The sequence below is a fragment of the Ischnura elegans genome, chromosome 12, assembly GCF_921293095.1.
Source record: "Ischnura elegans chromosome 12, ioIscEleg1.1, whole genome shotgun sequence".
NCBI classification, from domain to species: Eukaryota; Metazoa; Arthropoda; class Insecta; order Odonata; family Coenagrionidae; genus Ischnura; species Ischnura elegans.
The window spans coordinates 5,674,496-5,697,658 of NC_060257.1; the positions used below are offsets into that span (position 1 = coordinate 5,674,496).

Sequence of the window (23,163 nt, forward strand, 5' to 3'; positions counted from 1 at the left end):
TGATGCTGAGGATGATCCCATCGGAGCACAGCATCCGTTTGAGAGCGGCTCCTCCATCTGCCCCTCTCTCTCTCTTTGCCGTTCGCTCTTTCGCTCGATTGTCATCGATTTTGACGCCGCTAATGTGTGTTGCGCCGCGGTGCCATCTCCACGCCAGAATGCCCACCGGACCCTCGCAATATGGCCTCTCTTTCTCTCTCTCTCTCTTCACCCTCGCCGATGCTCCACCATAACGCCTATGCTACGCCTTTTCAGAATGGGACATTACTCTCAGACCAGCCAATTTGAAGAATTCGGTGGATTGAGAGGACAGATACGTTTGCCACGAAAAAAAATTCCTCTTTCACTCCCTTACCATGCCTATTCGGCCGCTCTAACAGCAACGGGTTTTGTACCCTCGCTAACAGCACCTCTCTCTCGATCCTGTATCCATCCGACTTGTGCTCCACTTCTTCCTCTCAATGTCTTTTACGGTTTGAGCCTTCCAGCGATGTCGTGGCCGTCCTGATATTGCTCAACACACAGGCTGCGATGAGTTGGCAAAACTGACTAAATCTTTGCGCCCCATAATACAATATATCTTTATAAAGAGGTACAGAAAGAAAAACCGTTGTAAATTGTTGTATAATGAGTCGTAGTCGTTAAATTAGAAAGTCGCGTCAGGTGTTCCAAAAATGGAACACTAGGCATAAATGGGTTAAGGTCGCTTCCCTACTGCTAATCTTTCTCATACATATTTTTTAATTTTTTGCGTTCTCTCTTCGATGCATGGCCTGCCCACCTGAGTATTCTACGTCTGATTTGTGCCACTGTGCCTGGGTCTGAACTCTTGTTTCAGTTTCAATTTCTAGCTTCTAGAGCCTACCTTATTCCCATTTTAATGTAATTCACGTGATTTGTCTTGGATTACATTATGTAGTCGTTTTAGATGTGAATTTTTCGGTAGCCGCTAGAGACTCGGAGGCTGCGCGCTAGCCTTACATTGCTTGAGCAATGAGAGTGGATATCTTTCAGAGTGACGAGGAGAACATCGTCGTAGAACCCCTCTCTCTGTATTCCTAGATCCGACAGAAAGGATAAATTAAGAGAGATATTTTCCCGAACGGATGTGAACGGGAATTCGTTTTCCTCCGAATGATAAAAGGCTTTAGGCGGAACTTAGTGCGCGCATTACCTTATTTGCTAACCCTTAGTGTCCGAACACCCCCAATGCTCCTAGTGAGGCGGTTTGCGGGGTAATATGTAGATGAAGATGGTTTTCTTCATCCCATCCCCATTTTCTATTCACTCCAACCACACCGCTCTGCTCCATATCTTCTCTAAAGGTTTTCTCTCCTCATCCTTCAAATCTAGCAATTTCACTTTCATCTCTCTCACCTCCATATCCATGTGCCTCACGCTGTAGCTTTGAAAAAGTGAACTAATAAATCCTTTCCTAACCCTTTCCATCATCCTTGCCCACATCTCGAATGCCAACAATCTTTTCCCATCATCTCTGGGCAACAATTTTAAGATTGGTCGTCCTTTTTTTTCCTTTTTTTATGTCTTACCACGTGTGTGTTAGTTTGGGATAACCATACCCATTATTAGATATCCTGTTATAAATCGAAGAAAAGCACAATTTGTGGAATGTCTTAGATACTCACTGCAAGTTAAGCACGTAGTCCTGTGGAGTATGATATGAAGTACTGTTTAATTCCACGATCAACGTCCCCATGTTTTTCTAAGTGAGATTTAATACACGAAATCCAATTATTTTGGACAAAATCGTAGAAACTTAATAATCATGTATATAATTACAAAAAGGTCTTTTTCTGCCATTCCATGGAATGCAGATATGCTCCGTTAATACTGCACTTACAGTGATAAATGAGATATCATTTTAAAGATTGATTCACCAGCTTCTGGCAAAAAATACAATCTCATTCTCCAATTGCGCTATTTACCCATTAATTTGTCTTGAAAGTTTCGATTTTTCCTCGTCGATTATTCCCTCGAAATATATCTACTCTACACTTTTTTTTTATTCTAAACTCCAAAAAACGATTAAAAACCCGTTAAATCAATAACTAACACCAAGAAACGCAACATAAACAGGCAAAAATATTAAAAATAAAATGTATGTAGTAAGAAGAATGTTAAACGTTCTCTGAAAGAGACATCGTGTGTGTGAGGAACTTAAAAGATGACGTGTATCACGAATGAATAACGACGGGAATTGACAGCAAAAAAAAATGTACTGACCAGAACCCTCGCGTATGTAGCAATTTCTAGAGTTCCTACTCGTGGTATTTATGTCTGTGTTTAAGAAACTGGTAACCAAAAAGTTGCGGACGACAACATTGTTACTTCTAATATTATCTTTGAAGAAGTTTTGTAAATTGCGTACCATTATTCCGTAACAGACGTCATGATTATTCCTACTGGTCTCCCTTGCCTGTATTGTATTAATATGTTTTGTAAATTTTTGCTAGAAAGCAAGTGTAGAGGAAGTACTTTGTCATACACGCCTATTGCTCTCCGCTCAAAACCCAATTCCACCGTTCCCTTAACATACTTATTCCCTGATAGCGTAAAAGGGCGAAATTTTCGCATGGGTCACCTAGTTCATGTTATCAAAGATATCGCTTAGCTTTTATTTTTGTCTGGCATATGCAGTCATTTTAGTCTAATAGTGTTTATAAGCGACAAAAATAGAACATGTGTTCTTTTATGGCTTCCATGTCTATATGATTAGCTTGTTCCAATTGTAAGTTACACAAGTGGTCTGAAACTTTTATCAAATGGACGTAATAAAAAATATTATAATGCGAGAGACCACGATTTCCGATTTAACCATCGTCAAATGGGCCCATGATCATGTGGCTACGTGATCAATTCCAATTCTGCATTCAGCCGGTGCATGTGGCGTGAATTCGGGGTATCCTGGTTCGAATACGGGTCAAGCAAAAAGATTATTCCTCGGAAAATTTACTCCACCCCTTGCGTGCTCTAACGGGTAGTGGTGGCGCGGTAGCATAGTAGGTGGAACGTTTGGCTTCTGACCGAAGGGGTCTGGGTTCAAATCCCGGTTGGAGCTCTCGTTATTCCTCGGCCAAAATCGCGCGGTGCGAGGTCTGTCAGTCCAGTACCTTCATTATTTCAAACCAACTTTGGTTTTTAAGCGATGGTTCATTGTGCACTTTCGGATTAAAGTTTGCCATTGGCCAATTGGAGGTGATTTTCAGTGATGTGAAATCTATGATGTGAAAGAAACACTTATCTTTATTTTGTTATGCCATAAGAATCTGACTCTTCACTAACCTTTTCTTTTAGCTCTTACGTGACGATCTTCTCATAAGATCCTTCCTGTTCATGAATGCCTCTTTTGCTGAAGCAGTTTATTTCTTGACATCCCTACTGCCATTTCCATTTTCCTCTAATGTGCTGCCCAAACAGGTGATTTGCTGCACCTGCTCAAGCTTTGCCCAGCTACTGTTATCCTGAGTCTCAAATTCCTCGCTCGCGATGCTTTACAAGACCGCATAACCTTGGTTTTCTCGTGATAAATCCTCATTCCATACTCCTCGCAACGCTTTTCCAACGATTCCACTACAGCCTCTCGCGGACTGGCGAATTAAAGCCTGATCGTCCGCGAATCTCACTCATTTAAACATCATTCCTCCCTATTTTACTCCAGCTGCAGATATCAGGGAGTCCACTGAGATATCGATTGATGATTTTCTCTGAACTTTTCGGAGTTGGGTGGATTTAGACCTCACTTGACCAAATTAGACCAAACTACCTTACCCTTCCATGAACTGAATGCTTACAATTTTCTACGAGTAAAAAATTTATTACGATGTACGTTTCAATGTTACTTCATTGTCTTCAAGTTACAATTGGTGTCTCTTTAAGTTTTGAAAAATATCTTGAAGATGATGTGCTAGCATTGAGACCTAGGTCATAATACATTTTATAATCGTGGAAAATTGCAAGTGTTTATTTCAACAAGGAAACATACCACTCCATCACGCTTGGATATTCGGATTTTCTTTAAAGGTTAAACGAATGGTTAATCATTGGAACATGTTGTGCCTTGCTCGCGAAGAGGCATGTGTAGTTCGTCATTGGGGCTGGCAAGCCAATGCGCCTCCTGCCTATAATAATAAGACTTTCAATTTTTTCAACGAGGTGATGTGGATCGAATGGAATGGAGGTGAGCGCTGTTCCTCTTCCGCAGAGTCTCAAGACGTCCATTCCGGCATTGATCCGATCCACACCACGAAGAGAGCAACGCTCATCGACTCTATTTGTCTATTCTCCTCCCCCCCCCCCCCTCCATCGCATCCCGTCTCTAGTTGCCACGGCGTCCACGCCAGTGGGCTGAAATTGAAAATAGCTGGCCGAAAATCTCTAGTAGCCAATGTAATTGGTGAAAGCGACACCTCGTGGAATTTCCGTGCGTTAAACATGTTAAAGGAATCGGCTCTGTGATTTCCACCCAGCTTTATCATTACCCGATTGATTTCAGCAGCAAAATGTCATTTTCAAGTGCCCCCCACCCTTGAAAATTTCTCATTTTTATTGAAATCGAATGAGATTATTGAAAAAATGGGCGGAAAGTACGAAGCAATTTAATTTTACATGTTTTTTTTCTCTGTGCTCGTAATCATTCATAAAATTAGGGACATATTCACGTAGTATTTATTTTTAAGAAATTAGGAAACTTATTTTGGGTGATCATCATCGTCATTGCCATCATCATCATAAGTCAACAATCCTAAGAATGGTTTGACGCAGCTCTCCATTCCTCTCTCCTATCCGCTATCCTTTTCATAGCGCCATGTTTCCTTTCTTTTACATCCTTTATAACCCTTTGTCCTATGGTAACTCATTCGGGGCCGTCCCTTGTCCTTCTTCCCTTCAACCTGTCCTTCCACGATTGTCTTCATATTTGGGGTGATCTAGAGTGTAATATATGGATAGGATGGAAATAACAGATAACAAAGGTCTGAAGCTATGCGGGAAGCATATTGTGGAGGGGCAAGGCACAATTTTGATTGGGGAATATCAGCCTCTTCCCGAGTACATCATCGTGGTAGGTAAGCCTGCGAGCCACATCTATGAGGGGGTGAACATTTTTACCCTGTGTGAACGATTCCTATTGTGCTACCAGAATTCAGTGCCATGTAAATAGATCACATTTCGGGTAGTGCTCGTTTCTCTTCTTTCTATCCATGGGTAGACAACGATTAGAAACTTCAAGCAGTTGGTTTGGGCTCAATGGAGAGCGTATATTCTCTAGACGAGCCAGGGCACTAATTATTAGGAACATTTATGTGTCATGGATTTTTATCTGTCAGGAAAATTGCGATTGTTATCTGAAACTTATGAAAAATTCAGGGAAAATCATCTAGGTGTTTGGGTGTCGTTATTCCGAAACTTATGCTTCAGTTTCGATTTCTAGCCTCAAGAGCCGACCTCATTCCCATTTGTAACTAACTAACGTGATTTGTCTTTTATTACATTTATTTCCTCGTTTTAATTGTCATTTTTCGTATCCTAAGACCAAAATCGTCCAAAGACCTATGAAATAATTCTGATTCTTAAATGAAATTTAAATTTATTGTAACCATGGAAGCCCAATTTAAAATAGATTAACATCCCTGATTATGACCTATATATTTGGCGATGAAGGATCATCTGAAATTTTCCTTCCTAAATTGGGTGATAGAAGACGACTAGTCTGATTGTCGACGGGTTGACTTTGTGGAAGTCCATAGATAATAATAATTGAAACAGCTGTAGTAATTTTCCACACTTCTTTTAAAATCTTACTCGACCGGTTTCAATGCTTACGCATCATTTTCAAGAGCTGGGGAATAGAAGACGCGATTGATTTTTCCCGGGGAAATATTGGATACATTCCCAATTTATATTCTCATTTTTACATCGAGGCTGAAAAAATTGAATTGTGAGGGCCGTTTTGTATTCGCCATTTTTGTGTTTTGGGCCATTTATATTTTTGTACTGTATGTTACCACCGAACTACACGGTCGACTTTTATTAATTTGTTTAATAATAATAATGACGTCAGTTTATTAGATACATTTAGAAGAGCGTGCTTGGCGATTTTGGCGTGAAGGACCTCCTCTACTTTAATTTTGCGTTGCAACCTTCTAGAGGGCGATGGAGGCGAATTTTCTCGAAGGCAATCGATGGCTGCCCTCTGGATCACCTCGATACAACCATCCCGATCGGATTATGCCCCGTGGAATTAGCCCTCCTGCCAAACATCCTGAATAATCCCCCCAATACAATCCCTCATCCATTTAACCATTATTATTCCCTCCGATAATGCTCTCACACCCAGAGTGTCGTTAACTGGCTGAACTGATCGTTGATTTAAAGCGTCCGTATGAAGAAAACGAGTACATTCTACGTGAAGTCTTCTCGGCATTTCCACCGGTTAATTTAATCGTCCAGCATAACCAACGTTTCAAAGGGCGACTCGTCCATCATCATCAGGGTGAATGAATAACTTTTACATCACAACAATCGTTGAAACGTAACCATAAACAGTCGCAACAATCAGGTTACTCCTGATTGGCCGGAGAGATGTAGTTAATTCGGATAGAAAGGAGCTTTTATCATTTTTTTGTCGTTATTGCTGAGGAGGCCATAATAATCTTTTACCGATGTAGGTGTATTCTCGAGACAATTCCGAAAATACCTTCATCCGTAGACAAAATGCAGAAAAAGAAAACAAAAATAAACAATTGGGGTAGGAAATTTCTGGCACGTTCTTAGTTGATACCTTTAAATCCAGTGGTTTCATATACAGGTGCCATTAGTAAAGGGGTATGAAGGAGTTTACATAAATATATTTAGTTATCGACTTCAATCATGTCGTCAAGTATTCCTGTATTGTGTAATAAGTTCTAAGAAAAATTGCCTAATTTTACTCTTTAATGTATTGAAATTTAAGGACACGTTTTTAAAAACTCAATTGACAACTTAATGTAAACATTAATGCTCATGCAGTAAGGACACTTTCATAAACTTGTAATATATGCTGTGAAATAGATATTAAAAGCCATTTCTAGTCCCACAATCAAGATTAACATTGCTTTGGTGGTAAACATGCAGATTTTTGTATCATTACATATAAGTTCCAATTGATACTAAATAAATAATGTAGTTTGTATATATTGAATCGAGGTCTGCATGATGGCCGTTTCTTTAGACCCACCACGTACCTTACATTATCTTCTGCGTTATAATTACAGAGTTAACTACGAGAAATTATGTTTTCACGGTGTCAGCCATCTTTCTCCGTGTTTGGCGCCCGAAGGAGGTGACGAAATGAAGCATTGGCGTGCTTTTATTTTTAGGGATGCATCTGCTGCATTCGACCCGAATTGTATTGGAATGGCCGTTGGTCAGTCGTTTTGAGTGTGAGTCATTGGTTTATCCTTCCCCCCCCCCCCCTACAGTGAGACCCCCGGAACGTGGCGTGACCGGATTATAATGCGCTTTGCTCACGTGATTTGTTCGGTGCGCATCGTCAATCGGATCCAATTTCGGCCCAACGGTCAAGCTTTGCCGGTGTCATGTCCGTGTGTGCAGGGAAAGCCTTCCGTGTGCTCCCCTTGGGAATCCGATTTCTTGTGTTAAAGGAGGTTCCATCTTGGCGGAACAGCTCGAAACAAATACGACTCGTATATTTTGTTAAGAGTTCTGCTTTCTGTGTAAAATGTCTATACTGTACCCATACATCTACGAGGCAGGGGCGCAGCTACGAATTAAGGCTGGGGGGTTTAGGAGCAACTAATACCGGTGTGTGTGGGGGTATGGAATACCCAGCAGGATAAGCGGTAGGTGTGAGATTAATAAATTGCGGAATTATAATATAAATGGGTCAAAATGGTGAGTTTTACGGCTTTCTGAGGGATATTTTATTAATCCGTACACTATTCTATTAGTAACATCAACCCAATTAAGTAAAATGGATTAAACTTAAAAATTTCTCTGAGCTCTAGGGGGGTTTTATCCCCTAAACCCCCCCCCCCTCGCTGCGCCACTGCTACGAGGCACCGTGCAAGTCGCCACCAGGGTGTGTGGCACGGGGTGTTTCTACACCAGTTTGCATGCATCACTCATCCTAGTCTTAATCAGAAACGCGCTCTTTCGCCAAGGCCAAGGATTTCGGACTGCGACACGCGGCAAGACAAAAACTAGAAGAGTGCTAAGAACGCCAACATGCTTCCATACAAATAAAACTACTATTTAGAAAAAGAAAAAAAGAAGAGTTAGCGCAGTAAGTGATTCATGCATGAGTAATAGCATGCGAACGTTAACACACCTTCTCGCTTAACACAAGAGCCGCTGCTGCTTAGAAATTATTGAAATTATATTGAGCCGTCATTCCACCCTGTGGGTCCGGGTTCAGATACCGTTCGCTGGTGGTGGATTTATTTCTGAGTTTGCCCGATGTCTTCGTAAGTGCTCTGTGGCGGGCACCAAAGCACAGCACTCCCTCCGTCGGATGGGACGTTAAAACCTCTTTCGTAAAGAGCAGGATAATGCCTGCGCCGGGTTTCTCTCCACCCTTCCTTCCATGCCCTTCCCTCATGGCGCTAATAACCTTAGCTGTCGGTCACCTCCTCCGAAAACCATGCCAAATTATAGAGTCACTATTCGTTGTTAAAACTGTAATTTAAAAAAATCAAAATGATGAAAAGGGTCCTACGATTCAATAATCTTTGCAAAACGTATGCGCTAAGTCTGTATGGACAGCAAATATAATAATCTAAAACGATGTGGAGCTGCCTTATATGTCGAATAGCTGGAATAATATAAAATAGACCGAGATGGTATGCCAACGTCTGCGCATCCACCCAATATAATTTATAGCCACCTATAGGGTGTTTGGAAGGGTGTGATTTATCACCAGCATTCAGTAGATACATATTATACGTGCGCTTCATGCGTACTCACAATCTCAGTGATATGCCCGGAAGGATGGTGTGGATGGGTGAGGGTAAAGCTCAACCCAGATTAAGCAGCACTCGTGTGAAAATCACACGTTTAGGTTGGGAGGGCCACCTCGTACTTTGAGGATTTTGTGGGGTGTCGGAAGGCTTCAGCCGGGATCTGAACTCGGGATCCTTCGGTTAGTAGCCAAGTGCTCTACCCTCGAGGCTACCACGCTCTTCCTATGCGCTTCATAAGGTTGCAGGTACGCTCTCTATCAGATGGTTCGAGTGAGGTCCCACCAGACATTCATCGATCGATCGCGTATTGATCGCAGTGAAAGCTAAAATTTGCTTGCGGTTTGTAATTCAAAGAAATCTACGAACTTTCTGTAAGAACGTGTGCTGTTTATTTAATTCTGGCTTAAATTAGTTGAAGTATTTGTAATCGGTAGCGAGCGTTGTACTAGAGGTCGTGGGAAATCCCGGAGTTTTGTTTTATTACCGTCAACCTAAGAACGTAACGCAATGGAAGGAACTCGTACACTTTTTTATCCAGTGAAAAATCGTGCCGGATAATACGTGTGGTCTCTGTGTATATAATCATGTATACATATATTAATTAGAAAAGAATATTCCCCTTTGAAACATGGAGTACGGTTATAATACGAAAGTCTTCTTTATCTTATTTGCTGAATTAATAACATGGAAATTCTCTTTGGAATATATTCACGATACATGTCGATTCCGTACTAAAAACTCCACCATGGATGAATCCATCTGTTTTACGTCATGGATTCCTTGAATGATTGCTGGGCATATGCAAGTAAAGAATTATGTCACTCACCCTCCTACAATTGCTTGATATCGTCGAAAACACGGCTATTGGACGTGGAGGATAAGCTAGGTTGCAGTGGACTGAGTAGTTACCACCGCACCAACCCCTCCCCCCCTCTCCAACGATTAAAATCGTGGAAAACACTTGCACTTAATAATATTTCTTAAATGCAACATGGAAGCCTACCTTAATCGTTGGTGTGATTAAAAAAAACCTCCTAGCTACCTGAAAGGGCGGTAGCGCCATTTTCATGTAACCAACGTGATTTGACTTCAATGATATTGTGTGATATGTCCTAATTCTCGGAATATTCATGTGGTTATAACTTGGGAAGTAATTTGGTGACGAGCATTCGTTTTATTCTTATAATGATCCTAAAGGTTTACTGTCGAAGTTAATATCATTTTTTTGTCAAAAATACTAATATTATAGCATTAATAAATAGGTATTTTTTCGTATGCTTAGACAAAATATCCCTGAAGAGTTTTTGTGGAAATTATTATTTTCAGATGCTATTTCGATAACTTATACCTCGGAAAACCTTTTTAGGCCTTCGATCGATGAGTTCACTTGGAACAAAGTATTTTTTTTACCCTTTCTAACCCAGAGCTGCTTCTGGGAGAAATCAAATTTCAAGATTTCTCATTCTGAAAAATTGGAAATTTTGCGCTCAATTTTAATTATCGTGGTGGATAAATATTTCGTCATTGAAATTCACACCAAAAAACAATACGTAGTTTAGATATTTCCTAAATAGAGCTGAAAATTTATAAATTTTTGATGTTGCTTAGAAGCAGCATTGGGCTGTGAAGGGCTAAATGGCATGTATTACTTCGCTTTTCCTACCATCCGGCATTAGTAATGCTGCCGTCCCAATGTTTCGAAGGCCAACCCTCCCCCCATGCATGAGCAAGCCAAGTCAAGACCCGAGTAGTCGTCAAACGTGGCCACTTCCAGCGTTTGCCCAATGTTTGAGTGCTTTTATCGGAGCAGGTGTGAGGAGGAAACTGTAGCAAGTCCCACTTTCCTCGTCCACCTGTTCGGGGCAAGGGTGCTGCACATTAAAAGCGTCCTCCAAACATATCAGAAAGCGGTGAGCTGGTGGACTTAATCGCGGCCGCCTGTTCGGGGGTACGGAACATTCGCAGTCACGGACAGCGAGTGAAAGCCGTATTACTCAGTGTAGTTCTAAATGAGAATTTATGTAAAATTCTGGACATTTCCTTGAAACTGTCTCAATTTTCTTCGATTTTTTTTCGTGATGAAATGTCCGTTTCCGCCCGGAAAATCCAAAATGAAATAATTGATGTGCTGCCGCATGCAACTTTGGATGTTGTGAGTTGTTTTCCTGTACTCGAAATTTGTTGTCAATTTTTAGGGTGCGGGCAGCAGTGGTTAATGTTATCCGGTTTAGAAAAAAATCGGAACTGAAGCCCTGATATCAGCCCCTTGCTTTTGCGTGTAGGGCAATTTTGATCCTGAAAACATCATTTTTCGATCCACCCTAATACAGAACATTCAGGACCACGGATTTCTGGGAAAACCCATATGACTCCGTTCTTTTGCTAAGGGGAATACCTGTACTAATGTAGAAAATTTCCGAAAACTGCGGACTTTTCTTTGACTTAAATTTTAAATGTCGTTAAAAGGAAAAATCCGGAAGAAGGATAAACAGCAGAAATATATTATAATCTATTAATAAGTTTTAATTATCTAACCTTTTCACTTTTTCTTAATAACGTTTAAGTTGTGGGTTTCAATGTTAGACCTAAATTTATTTATTTATTTTATACGCATTGCTACAAGTAGGCTATCGCCTTATAGTAACATGAGAATTAAAATAGATAAATAAGAACCCTACCTACCTATAACAAAGAAAAATAATATAAGATACATCTTTAGAGTACAAAAAATCACTAATGCGAATACCATACTACTAGAATATGAAATTAGAACCAAATAGTCCAGTTTGCAACGCTCTCTAGTGAACCACAATGACATCAACCAAGAATCGAGGAACACGTACTCTTAAACATGTTATATTCGCGGGGAAGATCTTAAAAATTTCTTCGGATAGGTCACCCTATTTCTGTATGCAGAAAGATTCCTTCAAAATGTCCGTAATGAAGATTTTGTTGGTTATTGCTAAGCCACCTCTAGCACTCTTGTGTAATATTTACTAAGAATAACTCAGGTTTCAAAAGGTGTTTTTCTTTATTTCGGGAGGCAGATGGATGTGGCTCGGCGCTAGGTAGGGTCTGGCAATCGAAAGCGTCCCATTGATATTGCTCGAGGAACCGTTGCCTTAACGCTACACTGAGAGAGCGGTCGTTTTCATCAAGGGCGGAGCAACTCCGAATGCCTCTTTTTTTTCTGTTCGAGAATGCCTCTCTGCAGATGTCAACACTTCTCAATTAACTGCTGCTTTCTTCCCAAACGTTTCATTGAGAGCGTATACGCGAGTCTACGACAAATTTCTTGATCGCCAAGCTTGTTTTTGTCTCAAAGAAAATGTAAGTTTATGTGACTAAAAGCAGTTATGCATGCTGCCAAAATATTGGGTTTAAAGAAAGTTGTCCTCGAACGTAGACATTTTATGGGATTTAATCGATGAGTGAATGAAAGAATTAATATCCTTTTGAAATCTCTCCGTTAATTATCGGCATTAGTGTTGCTGGTATGTTCCAACTGCGCCGCGTGAACGGCGGTGAAATTCTCTTAATAGCCCTGAGATAAAATTACTCTGTACTGGGAATCGAACCACGAACCTTTGGCTGCCTAGTCGCTTATCAAATCCAGGTTCCTTAATTCCCATGATAAATGATGAGGTTGATGGCGGTAGATGTTTGGCTCTTGATGGTCTTAGGATCTTGGTCCACCCAAGATGGGAACGCCGTGGAATATGTCCGGCCTTCAAAGAAGCCACAAACAGCGGAAAGCCTGGGTCCGTCATTGTATTCCCGGTCTACGGGATTTTTTCTTAGCAATCATTATGAAAGACCTGTCCAAGGTGAGCTTTACCGTAACCTGTACAACCTAACCTTCGTCGAGTTTAATCGCCGAGTGAGTGAATACATGATCAAATCTCACGCCAAGTGGATAATTGAAAGAAACAGGGATTATGGGAGCCGGCGCAGAAAGACTTAATCCTTGAACATGAAATAAATACAAAGGAAAGCTGCGCGATTCATCAAAAACTGCTACGGGCGTACAGTAAGCATTACACAGGTGATAAACGAATAAGGCTGGGAGCCGCTATAGACTCGGAGGCTGCGCGCTAGGCTTAGATCGCTTGAACATTTGAGAACAGATATCTCTCAGTGCGACACGGAGAAAATCGTTAAAACCGTACTATATTTCCATATCCGACAGAATTGATAAATCAAGTGTGATATTTGTGAAACGGGTAGGTATGGGAATTCGTTTTTCCCCCGAATAGTAAAGGACTTTCATAAATGCATTGCGAAACTTTGTTAGAGCATTTCCTTTTTAATTTTGAACGACTGGTGTCCTAACACCCCCTGCCACAAGCCTATTGAGGAGGCTTGCATTGGGGTAGTATGCAGATGTAAACAAAATGTAATGCTTTTGGTTGGATTCTCCTGCGCTCCACTTTTAGCAACTTTTGATCAAAGTAAAATCTAGCGACATGTTCGTCGCAACGAACGTGGAATATGATTTCCTAAGCGATAAATTTACAGGGAACGGTTCGATTAAATCTGTAAAAAGTACCTAGCTCATCCCTCACGGATTTTAGGCTGATGTATTATTTCACTCAATAATTTTCCGCGATGGCTCCAGGGATGGTAATCCCATCCCTTTCTTCATAGCTCGGCACGACTCTTTTTCCCGTTGATGAAACCAACGCTGGTACCGTCTTTCAGCCAATCAGAACGCACGTCCCGCTAACGGATATTGTTACGCTAAGTGAGAGTAGAGTGGGGGTGGTACGTAGATGTACAGTGAAACCTCTGTTTACGGACACCTCTGACTAAAGGACAGTATTCAACTCCCCGGCAGAAGGATATGCATTTGCGTAAAGGCCGTTTTACACGGGGTACCGATTTGCGCAGAACTGCATTAATTTCTGAAATGGCGTGGAATTGCTCGAATGCATGAACGAAATTGGAACGATCTCACGTCCACGATTCTCGCATGTGTTCTAGCAATTCACCGCTTTGCACGACGTGCATTTTGACTGCGCCTTCGTACACACGGCAGATTGTGCAAGTACGTACGTGCCCCGCGTAAAACGGCCTTAAGGATAGGACCTCTGGTATACGCTCCCTCCCTCTTACGGACACACACACTTTTTTACACTCAATTTTACTCTTTTTTGGTCACAATCGCCATAGGTTTTCTGATCCTTCTCTCAAAAATTGGGATTTTTAAAAATATAAAAGGATTCCATTCAAGTGGCTCAAATTCTCTCCACTATAATACTTTCGGGGTAATATTAAGCGTAAATTGAAGTTTTCTTTTGGTTACCCCGAATTACGGACACATTTTCTAGGACCGATAGTATTCGTAAATGAGAGGTTTCATTCGTCCATGATTATTTCAATCAACCGGCCTGTTCTCTTATGCGCTGTGTGTTGTGGTGTGGAGGAGGCTCGCCACGGCGTTCGCGGCGAGGAGGTCCGTTGGAGGCTACGTGAATCGTGCAGAGGAGTGGCTGCAGAGGCGAGGGAGGGGGGAGAAGGAAGGGGTGGGCGGAGTGAATGGTTGCCTGCATGGCAGGGGAAGACGGGCAGATGAATGGTGGAGGGAGAATGGAAAGAAGATCGCAGCGAGTGGCTATGTACGTGTCATATTGGAGAAGAGGGTTGCTTCTCCGCTCTCGGATCTTCCATTGGATGGGTAATAATAATTAGCCATGCAACGGCGCGGGGCCTACATGAATTTCAACGTAAACGCAATGGGTAGAGGTCACCCTAGACTAAGCCGTAGTGGTGATGTGTTGTGTCTGCCACTGATTGATTGATGCTCCATTTAATCTGTGAAACAATTATTTAGATTTTTCTCCCATTAAAATAAAATGTAATTGCACCTTCCCACTATTATTTTAATGCGTACGACGCGCTTCGGCTCACAGAGGTCTGGCCCATCATCTGGTACAAATTTGTGAGACGAAACCAGTCATGCGCATTAAAATAATTGTGGGAGAGTGCAATTACATTTTATTTTAACATGTCGAACTTCCACTGCATCACGCCAGAATCGGATGGATGCAGATAGTTCTCGTTCACTGACTCAGGTGTTTAACCCGACGCAACCATCGCGATGGTTGGTTAGGATAGGTGAGGGTAAAGCTCGCTGCAGTCTAGCCGGCCACAATTGTCCCACAGAAGAGGAAAGGGAGCGGGGAACTCGGCGAGTTCAATTATCTTTCAGCCAATCGCTGACCCCACACTCTGTCAGTACAACGTTGTCACCAGGACACGCATTGTCACAAATGCCTGAAAATTTTCTTTCTTTCGAGGGACGTGCGGAACCCTTTTATTGGGGAAGTCTTTTATTTACTTCTGACCATGGATGTTTTCCTTCAGACCTGGCGACTTGGTCCCCTAGCCAACACTCGACTTGTCCACCTGTGTCATGGGACAACTTTTGCTGGATTGACTCTATACGCCGAACAGTGGTCCAGAATTCTGAATTGCTATCGAATCGAATTAACTGAACGACGGTTTTAAATAAGGTTAGTGACGGAATAAGCGATGGAAAAGGGACGGTGGGAATGACCTTGTGATTCAGGAAACGGTTTGGTCGAGCGAATACTTTAGTTCTTCCCTGGAAACCTCTCGCGGGAGCTATCCCTCATAGGAGGGAAGGAAAATAATGATCTTGTGATTCAGGCTGTGAGGGAAATTTTCCCATTGAAATAAATACCTATTTAATCTATGTATCTATCCCGACCCCCATGACCTTCGTGTACGTATGTGTGCCGCCCTCTTCAGTAATTGTGTCGCTGTGCCTCCACCCTCTCACAATCAGAGCAGCACCATTGTATCTTTCTCCCGTCCCCCCACAACCCTCCTTCTCTTTCCCCCTGGAGGCGCGGCGCGGCGTGGTGCAGCCGTCGCGGAAAATCCGTTACTTTCTCCTCTCCGCCATGTTTTCTTTTTCCGTCCCGAGTCGATCGGTGGCTTCGTGCGCGCCACACTTCGCCCGCTCATGCAAGTGACGCCCAGCCAACGAATTATTATCACATATTTAAAGTAATTCCTCTTTTTTTGAATGACGCGGGAGTGTTGGCAGCGGTCTAGATTATTTACGAATAAAGTTGTGCCGAACTGCCGAAAGTTTTCGATTTATATTTATTCATTTGTTTTTCGTCTCGGCGTCCTCTCGATTTATATACCCTTTAAAAATATGTGGACTGTAGTTCGTGAGTTTTTCATGTATAAAAAGTAATTCTTTGCCAATGATTCGGAGCAGTGGCGTAGTGAGAGAGGGTGGGATTGAGGGAGTGCGGACCCCCTCCCCTCCCACCCCGAAAAAATCATTTAATTTGCTTCATGATAGAAAACAAAATATTTGAAAAATCATGAATTTATAAAAGATTTCTTTGAAAAATGAAGTTTTTTAGATAATGGTAAGTGTTAAAATTAGCTTTACACCCTCTACTGGGTACCCTGTTTTTTAAAAATTTCCCCCCCTTGTTTTGGACCCCCCTGAACAGAATTGGGTGCTAGGGCACTGATTCAGAGTTTAATTAATTCTGTCTTCAGGACTTAGAATTTGTTGTACGGGTGCATCATTCCCGTAGACATCATGCTAATGTTTTTTTTAAGGTCCATTATTATATTTATTCCACTCGGCATGAGTCACATGGGTGGGCAGATTATAAAATGGGTGCGCCTTACCTCGAGTTACTTTGGATATATACAAAGGACAAAATATTGTTTAAAACATTTATTTATTGACCTTACACGAATGGCACCCCTCTCCTGACATGCCACGCAACAAAAACAAATTGTGCCTCGGGCTTTAAATTGTTTTTTTCTTTACAAAATAGAGTTTAACTTTGGAGTTTGATTATGAAATTTGTCCGTCTTATTTGGATGGGCCAAAAAACAATTTAGGTGGGCCTGGGACCACCCAGCCCCCCCCCCCCTTTCCTTGGAGCTGCCACTGATTCCACTCACTATAAGCGTTGGAGTAATCATCCTAGTATCAAGTAGCAATTACGATGTTCTTATATAACTAATTGTAAGGCCTGAAGATGGCATTCATTAAATTCGGAAACGTTCCCAAAGAATGATATTTTAATCACCCTAACTGACAACCTACACTCTTCTACCATCCTATAGATATTGCTGCCAAATCCTAGCCTTATGAACATTGATGAATTTACCATGAATAAAGCACTGGTCTCCACGCATGAATAAAGCACTGGTGGCCACGGTGGCATGGAAAGCCAAATTTCATTCTCGGTTCAGGGGATCTTTTTCCTTTTATTGCATTTCATTATACATATTCTATTTCTTTGGGTGCCAGTTCATTTTTTTGTACAAGTGGGTATTTATTGCTTAGAGGGCATGTTGAAATTTTCTGGTCTTTAACTGCAATTCGAGGATAATGTAGCTTTCTCTAAAATCTTTATAATTATTCAATTTTTTGGAGGGAGGTACCTTGAGTACAGTCAGTAAAACATATTTTGGGAGCTGGGTGTGAATGACATTGTATTTGTTTCTCAATAAGTCCTCCTTTAATTCATGCTTGGCTGAGTCATTTCGGTGCTATGTGGCTGTAGTGGGTTTCTGTAGCTAGATAATGCGTTCATGAAAAGTATTAATTCTGGAAAATCGACGTTGGGGAGATCTTAATTTTGTCTTTCATGAATATCAGAAATAAGAGTGAAACTTGGTAATATAAATAGTCTGAAGCGTACCAAATGAGGCATGAGCTATTCCTTGAAGACAGATGTGATGGTATTTTTGCGCATTTAGTCGTATTATCCAACCAAGCTCTATGGGATAGTAGTTGAAGCAACTTAACGTACGCATAGAATGTAATGCACGCTAAGCAATATCATCCTTCATTTGTTTCAAGTATTATTTTTGAGATTTAATCATTTTTATAAGTAACTAATTGCAGTTAAAGAAGTTGAGGTGGTTGTTGAATATAAGAGAGTTCAAAAAGTTGGGTTTCTTTATCTTTTCTGAAGGAATTTAGCAATAATAAGTACGTTCCACATCGGTATCATTTTAGAAAATCTTTTGATATAGCTTCATCTTTTTGACGTGGGGTGTTGTTTTCTTGCGATCAAGGGGACTCCACTAATATAATATTCGTGCTTGCAATGGTGTGCTTTGAGGCATTCTCTTGGTGTAGCTGCACGCTTTAACCAAAGGAGTCCCTGCTGGACAACGCATCGCAATTTGATTTAATTCCTTTGAAACTTTGAGATTCGGAACAATCTGTACTTCCCCACTTTTTGAAAATTGAAATCTTCATTTAATTTAGCCTAATATTTGTATTCGCAGATAATGACTTGATTTTAAATGAGACTCCGATATGTTCGATCTGTTGCTTTCAATCTTTTTAGTGTTTTATTCTCTTCATTTTTCATTCATTTTTACATGAGAATAATGTGTGGAATTGCTATTTATTTGTGTGTTTGCAGAGCATCCTTGGTGAGTTCAACCGAGAGCAGGAGGCGTTCATCAAGGAGAAGCAGAGGGCTGGCGGGGGCGAGGGAATCTCTGACGGCACGACCCCAGCCCCCTGGGTGGGATATCCCAATGAAGAGGCCCTCAAGGAGCAGATCCTCTCCTTATCCACAGTGAGTAGTGGCTGGCTCTTGGTGGACACCAAACTGCACTTCTTGCTCTCCTCTTGTGGGAACTGATCGCTCAAAAGTATTGAGGTCAGGTGGTCATCAGCATCCTTAATCATGACACATCATGCGACTGAAACAAAATCATTTCAGATCATGCACAAAATATATTGTCAGTGAAACTCGTTATAATGCAGTGGCAGATATAGTGGGGGTCACAGGAGTCATGAGCCCTTCCCAAGTTTTTTCAAAAATTTTTGAATTTTATTAATTTAATATTTTTTTGTATCCTTGTAAAGGAGTTAAGGGAGTGTATATGAAAATGCAATGCATACTAAAAGTCCCAAACGTAAGAGTAGTTTTAGTTACATTTATTGTAGAGCATAGCACTCCCAGAAAAAAATTTTACACGGGAGATCACTTGCAAGAGGTATACCACACTCCTCGAACCCAGGTCATGGGCCCCACCCAAATTTGATTTGGCTGAATCCACCCCCGTTGTAATGTGAGGCTCTGCTGTGTCTGATGCAGACTGAGAGATGAAATGAGCATTGGTCATTATGTGGTGGTATCGATCTTGCGGCTGAGCTTTAAGCCATCGAGTGCATCCATCGGGTTGCGGATGGTGGGTCAACCTCTAGATATAAAGGTTAGCTGCGATATATGCAAGTTTACTTGTTGAATAAGCAGTTGCAGACAAAAAACGGCAGAATTCCGAGATGGTATGGGTACATCCATAGGCCATTTAAATGACACATTAAACCTGTGAAGATGCCGTGACTTGTTGACGTGATGCCGCCAACAATTGTGCCTCCCATCACTCGGGGGAGAAGGCAGCAGCTCTTCTTCATATGAGTGAACGTGGAGACCAAGGTGGTCAGTGCAGTGACACTCTTTATAATGTAGTGATGATGAAATGCCATCTGAAATTCAAGATATTAAAGAAATCAGTGAAGAACCCATGGCAATTTGAGAAAGAAGAAAGAGACCTGCTAAAGAATAAGGCCCCAGGAATAGATGACGTTCCAGCAGAGCTAATCAAAAATGCAGGAGAGAAGGTCTTAACTCAACTGTATAAAGCTATCTGCAATATATACTAAACAGGATATTTACCTAGTGACTTCTAGAAGAACATAATCATTGCCATACCCAAAAAGAAGACAGCATAGAAGTGCGAAAACTTAAGGACCATAAGCCTGATGACTCATGCGTTGAAGATTCTGATAAGAATCATTTACCAGAGAATAGAACGAAGACCAGAAGAATTCCTGGATGTGGACCAATTCGGATTTAGGAAAAGCAAGGGCACGAAAGAAGCTATTTTGACTCTTAGTCTGCTCTTAGAGAAGAGAATGGAGAAAAACAAACCGACTTTCATAGCATTTGTCGATTTAAAGAAGGCTTTTGATAACATGGAACGGAATTCAATGCTTAGAATTCTGAAAGAAATCTGAGTGCTACACAATGATCGTAGAATTGTTCATAGTTTGTATAAAAACCAAGTAGCTGTGATAAAATGTGGATCCAACTGTGCAGAAGCAAGAATAGGAAAAGGTGTGAGGCAAGGGTGTGCACTTTCCCTCATAATTTTTTATGTTTACATCGAGAAAGTCATCAATGAAATCAAGGAGAAAGCTTTGGGAGATCAATGAGGAAGTGCTAAGAAGAGTGGGAGAAAAGAGAAGTCTTCTAAAAACCTTAAGCAGAAGACAAGGGACAAATTAGTAGGGCAAATAATGAGGCATAGTGGCCTGATGAAGACGATCGTGGAGGGGCAGGTGGAAGGGAAGAAGGGCAAGGGACGGCCCCGAATGATTTACATACGACAAAGGGTTATAAAGGATGTAAAAGAGAAGAAATACGTGTGGATGGTGGAGAGGAATGGAGACCTGCGTCAAACCAATCTTAGAATTGATGACCTATGATGATGATGGTGGTTTTGCTAAAATTTTCTGTCATGTGCTAAGAACAAATGAAGCCCAAGCAAGGCAAAATGTTGGTTGTATTGGCTGCAGAGTTTCTAAATTACTCTAATATCATGAGTGTCTTGGGCCATTCAACCTTTTCATGCCATAGTCATGTGGAGGAAAATGCTCTCCAAGGTACCTTAGTAAGAATTTTACTTCTCTATATGGAGCTCTCTGAAGGAGTAGAGTCGCACGAGTGTATCCATCACCTGTCCTAGGGACCCAACATGAGAGAGTTAGGCCCTTTCCCTGTTCATTAGCATATACCCTTCATAGGATTAGCGGCTCTTTTTGTGGCAGTATGTAAACCGAGATGTGCTGAAGAATAATCCTAATAAAAGTATAAAGTCTTATTCGAATCTGAATCTGTAGAATATTCGAAAAATTAAACTGAGAGTAAAATTTTGCTGTAACATTTGTATGTGTAAATGGAGAAATATGGAGGTATGACTTTTTAAAAATTTCTTTCTTGCATGTAAGTATTTATTTTTGATTTTTTAACAAATGCAGAGAAATGCGCATAAAAGTATTTTATCAGAGTTTGCTGAAAACAAGGTGCATCGACATAAGAGCACTATCTTGGGATTTGGTGCAGGCCATCATGTTTCACTCACCTCTCTGAAAACCTTTGTATTGTAAGATCTGATATTTTGCCGGCGAATATTGCCTAAGAAGGCTATTCGAGCTTCCAGGTGGGTGGTCTCCCTCTTCATTCTGCCGACGTTTCATCAGCCCTGAGGAAGGAACACACGACACGTGTTCCGAAACGTCAGCAGAATGGAGAGAGACCACCCGGCTGGAAACCCAAATAGCCTTCTTTAACCTCTGTATCCTCTGAAAACCTCCTGTTCCTCTAATTACCTTCATTCCCTTGCCTCACCTCTGATGGTAACGCCCAACCCCGGTTGGTAATGCCGGAAGCATCCAGAAAAAGCTGCGTTATGTATTTAACGATTAAACCACGTGATAACTGCCACCAGTTTGTAGTGCTACAATTGAAGGTCCTGTACCTTAGAAATGATGTTGAAATTCTGATAAACTTGTTAGTCAGCATTTAAAGTGCTGTGGGACAATCTTATTATTTTATGATAATGCTAAAAACTTTTTCAATTAAAAGAATTCATTGTTGGTTATTTTTTTCTGTTACAAATGCTCCATATTTGCTAACATTATTCCTGGGGAACATTCATTTAATCGTGCCAAGGCATCCACTGTATAAAGTACCTCGGACAAGTCGTTCAGTTGGTGACGCTCATTGACTGAAAAGTCTAAAATTGCACTGACCAGTGATTCAACTTTAGCAGTCATTTATGGGTGTAATTAAAAAATAATTCCTTAACAATCATGATTGGAAACATATGTGTTATTCTTTGATTTTCTCTCACTTAATTTAACTAAACTAACTTAATAAGCAGAATTCTATCAAGAAGGACCTTGAAAATAAAGAAAGTAGTGCATTTTATGGTCACACCAGAGAGCTTTAAATATGAATTGAGCTGTATTTTTGCTATTTTCCTTGCAAAAGAAACGTCTTTGTATGTACACACCTAGCAACATTGTAACCAGCCATAATTTCAGCATAAGACTGTCCGAAGACAGAGAATCCAATTCTCAACTAAAGCTTGTTTACTTTCCAACTTAAATTAGCATTTGTATTCCCTACCTTGAGACATATTCATTGCAGCTAATCAGTATCTCAGTTTATTTATTCTATTAATCACAAGGTTATAATTGCAATGAAAATTTGCTCATGTAAAAAATGTGATGCAAAGTAATGTTTCTTTATTAAAAAATCTTTTTGATGGGGGACCTAACTGTTAAAAGAATTTTCTGATTTATTTATGATGTGCCACTGATGTGTTAATTAAATTTATTTTCAGGAACGGCGAAATTTTGTACGAGGTCCTCCAGTAGGCGTAGAATTTCAATTTGACCTGGAGTCATTCATGCCTATGGCTCAAGCCACTCTCGCTCAAGATCCAAACCTTCAACAAATGCGCTTTGAGCTTGTTCCCAAAGTGTAAGTATCTTTCTATCTATGTACAATGCATGTATGTCTTACAAAGGGAAGTACTACTTAAGTGCCATCACAAGATGGTGAGAAGGCACTTAACAGTGCAGTAGAAAATGGAATTTTATTATTTACATAATTGTTTTTCCTTTGAGTTTCAATGGGGCCTTGTTAGTCAAAATTTCTAATACTGTGGGACAATCTCATTATTTCGTGATAATGCAAAAATCTTTTTCTGTCAAAAGAATATATTGTTGATAATTTTTTCATCAAAATGCTCCGCATTTGCTTAAGCCTGAATTACACGATCTGTTTTTCCATCCTTCCTCCAGCAATCGCCCCAAGAATAATCGTTTCTCTCCATTCTCATTTTCTGCAATGGATCTAGGGATTCCATCCCTTTATCTATCACTCATCAATACGTCTCTTTTTCTGTCCCGAACAATCACTGCACAATACAGAGATGTGTGCTGACAATCACCATATCACCTCTGCAAATACTTCATTGTCTCCTTTTTACATCTGACAAAGTAATTAAAAATGTCCTTTCATGTGGTCTTTGCTATTTTCATCTCTCTTCTTGTGTGGGTGTTTTGCAGATCATTTGT

The 23,163-nt window shown here is 40.8% G+C and overlaps 1 protein-coding gene across 6 annotated transcripts in view; it reads left to right on the forward strand.

The window, feature by feature from the left end:
* Positions 1 to 23,163, forward strand: part of LOC124169806 (synapse-associated protein of 47 kDa) — a 76,066-nt gene that overhangs the window by 36,643 nt on the left and 16,260 nt on the right. For all 6 annotated transcript variants that reach the window (XM_046548573.1, XM_046548570.1, XM_046548571.1 and 3 more), the window contains exons 5-6: positions 18,425 to 18,583; positions 22,425 to 22,564. In XM_046548573.1, coding sequence (XP_046404529.1) covers positions 18,425 to 18,583; positions 22,425 to 22,564 — 299 coding nt within the window. The remainder of the gene's footprint in view (positions 1 to 18,424; positions 18,584 to 22,424; positions 22,565 to 23,163) is intronic.